The 4,438-nt window shown below is 40.0% G+C and overlaps 1 protein-coding gene across 1 annotated transcript; it reads right to left on the bottom strand.

Annotated features, from left to right (window-relative positions):
• Nucleotides 1–1,843: 1,843 nt before the first annotated feature.
• LOC147734974 (olfactory receptor 5AP2-like) lies at nt 1,844–2,770 on the bottom strand. Its single transcript, XM_086953717.1, has one exon. The coding sequence runs from the start codon at nt 2,768–2,770 to the stop codon at nt 1,844–1,846; it is 927 nt and encodes a 308-aa protein (XP_086809843.1).
• Nucleotides 2,771–4,438: the final 1,668 nt, after the last annotated feature.

The raw sequence follows: 4,438 nt of genomic DNA, 5'->3' as shown, positions 1-4,438 counted from the left end.
TTCCAATAGGATAAGATGAATTTATTAGGTGCTAACTTTTGATTCAGAACAGATAGAAATTTAATTTGGAAATGTCATGTATGGTCTCAAATGAATTATAATTTAAAATCCTCTTTAATAGGAAATTCAAATATTAGGTCACAATTCTGAAACTATCACATTTAGAAAGTGGCATCTTCTCGTCCTAACCATTTGGTGCCTGCAGCCTGTATCCTGGGTCAAATGGCTGGCTGTAGTTGGCAGTTTCGCTTGTGTATTCCTTACAGACAAGGAGATAAAGAAGGCAAGGTGTTGTCAGGATGGGCCAACCTGCCAGAATGGGATGGATGGAGCTGTTCCCTGCCCCAATTAAATTTCATAGCAACTGCTTCAGCACATTCACAACTAACTTGACACCAGCGTATTGTACACCCAGTCTCCTTGAAGCCTGGACAGGGGAGGGAAGGAAATTTCAGAACCAGATGCGGGGAGAAGTCTGGAAGTTTCTCCCACTTGAAAGCTTACATCAGGTACACATATTGAACCCTTGGGACAACTCTTCAGCACACCCCAGAACATATAGACACTACAGAAGAAGGAATGCTCTTCTGTCAGAGGACTGCCCTGCTGCCTAAGGTTGAGACCTGCCCTACTGTTTCAGAAGGAAGACTGGACATGCTCCCATCATCCCAGGGTACCTAAATAACTTCAAGGGTTGGTTGGCTGACCTTCTGTTTGGAGTTAGAGTAACATAACAATCTCCAGAGGTATCTCTTCAACTGCTCTGCTGACCTACTGTATGGGACTTGCTGGTCTCCGCCGTAGTGACTTCCTGATTCCCATGAGGTCCCTTCTAATGTCCTGAATCCTGGGCTGACATCAGTTGAACTCCTCCTGTTCACTGTGACTTTGTCCAGTAGCTCCAGATGATGATGCTTCCTCCTCAGGTGCCTCCAGCTGCCCTACCCCCAGAAGTTTACTGTCTCAGACATTTTTCCCTAACACTTCTTCTAAGTCTGAAGGTTAGCCCAGTCATCTTTGTGTATCTGAACTGTGCGCCATTGAGGTTGGCCCAAACTTTTAACTGTGCCCTGATCTCACAAGTCTGGATGTCCGTGGTTGATACTTTGATCTTTTAGGCTTCACTTTAAACTTTCAAAAGTAATAACTCTGGTTCTACTGATTGGATTTTTGTGGTTTTGTTGTCAAAAAAATTATGAAACTGTACTCTACTTCTCTACATTAGTATGACATTTTTCCTCTGTTGTGTTTTCACTACATTACTGTTTGCTGCATAAATACTTTACACATTGTCTCTAAGGTGACTGCTTTTACTTCGAAACTACAAAAGGATTAGGCACAGGTTAATTTTGTGACGGTTTGTGGTTTATCCTGATGGATGGGGAATGTGGTTGTTGCTTGAGGAGGGCTCACACCCCCGTCAACCAACAACCCAATTTCTCCCAGTTATGTTATGTTATGTAATGTTATGTTATGTTATATTATGCTATGCTAGAACTGAGCAGAAGATGGGAGTCTAAGCACAACCAGGGTTAGTGGGATTACTAAAAAAAACTGGTCTTCAGCTTCTTGTGGAATCCAAGAGTTGAGGAGGATGTGAGGAGGAGAAGACTTTTATGTGTAGCGACAGGTAATTCCATGTTATTGCAAGTTATTTTCCACATGGTTGAAGGGCTTAACCTTTTTTTTATTTACTGCAGAGTTAGCACTTTATTGCATAATACTGCAAAGGGTAAACAGAATGGGGTATTGACATACAATGCAACATTGGAGTAAGTTATACATTCATTGATAAATGTTTATGCAGCAATGTTCATTATTAAATCCATAGTTTATACGTCAGTCATATTCTCTTTGTGATTTTTCTAACTGCCCATTTAACCTCCTTGTTTCTCAAGCTATAAATGAGTGGGTTCAACATAGGTATTACTACTAGATAGAACACTGATGCAACTCTGTCCTCGGCCATTGAGTGGCTCGAAGTAGGTTGGGCGTACATGAAAACAAGTGTGCCAAAAAATACAATCACACAGACAAAGTGGGAGGAGCATGTGCTGAATGCCCTCCACCTCCCTTCCAGGGATTTGATCTTGAGAATGGCAGCCACTATGCAAGAATAAGAAATAAGTATGATAATGAGGCATAACAGTATGAGTCCACCAGCTATTGAAACCAGAAGAGCCTCATTAAGGGACGTATCAGCACAGGCAATCTTCAAGATTGCAGGAGCATCACAGAGGAAATGCATAATCTTATTTGATCCACAAAAAGGTAATTTAAAAGTGAAGTAGGAATGAGTAAAGGCATTGAGGATGGCAACTGAATATATGAAGACAAGAAGACAAATGCATGTTCTTTTGTTCATGATGACTGAATACAGCAAAGGATTGCAGATAGCTATGTAACGATCATAGGCCATTACAGTCAGGAGAAACACCTCTGTGCTACCAATGGCAAATCCGAAAAACATTTGAATGGCACATCCGGGAAATGAAATTGTCTTGTTCTCTGCTAAAAAGTTAACAAGCATGTTGGGTGTAGTGACTGAGGAATAGCAGATATCCACAAAGGACAAGTTCCAGAGCAAGAAATACATAGGTGTGTGAAGTCGAGGTGTCATCCTTATTAACACCATGATTCCAATATTACCCAGAAGGGTTGAACCATAAACTAGAAGGAAGAACATGAAGAGCGGGAACTGGAGTGAAGGGTCATCTGTGAGTCCTAAGAGTATGAATTCTGTTAAATGAGTCTTGTTGCCTTCTTGCATTGGTCCAATATATGGAACCTTCCAGGAAGAATGAGAGCTAAAAAAGAGACATGAGGTTCTATTACAGCTAGATAATTGGGAAATTCTCAATTACAAAAACAGAGGCAAAGTGTCATCCACAAATGAATTCTTCAATAATGTCATTCAACTATTGATTGCATCATTATTAAAATGCATAACAATGATCAAATCTTTATTATGGCTATAGTAAGTGATATGTGTTTTTTCCCATGCAATTTCACAAGTGCTTCCCTACTGTAAGAGGCACTGTTTAGGTGCGAGCTAAAACTAAAGTAAACACATCCATAACATATCTATTCACTTTCTCATCAAGTCAGGTAGTCAAAAATCAGTACTTCAGCTCATCCTTTATGTCATTCATTTGTTTTGTACTTTGCTGAACATTCTGTTTCTGTTTCTGTATTTCACTTCTTCATTTTCTTTTTCCGACCCTTCCACTGATTTTTCTTTGCATGCAATCTGGCAGATGTTCTGAAAGTGCCTAAAGTCCTGCAAAGCCAAAAGAATTTATATCAAATTAGATAAACAGGTTTTGCTGAAAAAACAAAAAACACCAGAATCATATTCACTGACTGCTTGAACAGTGTAGCTTCCTGTATGAGAATCAACTGCCAAAAGCTTAACATGGACAAGACTGAGATTCTGATTTTCCAGAGCATGCCCTCTCCTGGGTATGCATCCTGATGTGTCCCGCCAAGGTAGGCTCCTCACCTTCACTCACAGACCACACCTAAAATCTCAGAACCATCCTCAACAAAAAAACTTACCATGTCTCGACAAGTCAATGCTATCTCCTCATCCTGCTTCCTCATCCTGGTGTGCCACACAAGATCTTCAAGTGGATTCCACAGAAGACCAGTTGCACCATCACACAAGCACTCATAATTGGCAGACAGGATAACAGCAAAGCACTCTGCGCTAGATGATCTGCCCAACTCCTGCACAGACTTCTTACCATCCAGAAGGCTGCAGCCAAACTCATCCTGGACCTCTCACAATGCACCCTCGGAGAGCTCAACTATCTCCCAGTCCAGAAAAGATGCTAATGTAAATGCTTCACACACACATTTATGACACTCCACAACAACTGACCCTTGACACTCTTACCTTAACCAGCGGATGCACTTTCATCAACCAGTATATGAAACTCAGGCATGAAATACAGGCAAGAAGGGAGAGAATTTATTAAACATTTATGAGAAGTCTCCACAAAATCAATTCTGTTCATTATTATGTCATGCAAATTCATCCACAATCTACAGATTTGAAGTTTATGGGATTTTTTGGTAAAAAAAGTAAGAAATGTGAAGTAAAGCCAAATGTATAACATGTTAAAATGAAAGCTATTGATGCCCATGTGCACAGCATGTGCTTTCAAGTTACCTTCTTTAATGTACGTTTATGATTCAGAATACCACTCGCCTGTGTATAATATGAGAGCATATTTACATATGACATACCAAAGCCCCAGCTGGAAATTTTATTATAAAAACAGTTTTCCTTTTTTTTAAATATGTGCTGATTATCACTTTACATTTATTTTAGATTGAAGTGGCAAAACATCTCCAGCAAACTTACAATTGTGATGTGCTGTGGGGGCAGAATTTTGTGCAACAGGTGACTTACGATAGTGTAACAAATTCTAAC

Source organism: Lissotriton vulgaris, chromosome 1_2, assembly GCF_964263255.1.
Source record: "Lissotriton vulgaris chromosome 1_2, aLisVul1.2, whole genome shotgun sequence".
NCBI classification, from domain to species: domain Eukaryota; kingdom Metazoa; phylum Chordata; class Amphibia; order Caudata; family Salamandridae; genus Lissotriton; species Lissotriton vulgaris.
The sequence above is the reverse complement of the archived record's forward strand: the minus strand, read 5'-3'. Positions and strand labels throughout refer to the sequence as shown.

What these genes read in the sequence shown, in the direction of transcription:
- LOC147734974 (XM_086953717.1), bottom strand. Translation starts at nt 2,770, where the DNA reads ATGCAAGAAGGCAACAAGACTCATTTAACAGAATTCATACTCTTAGGA.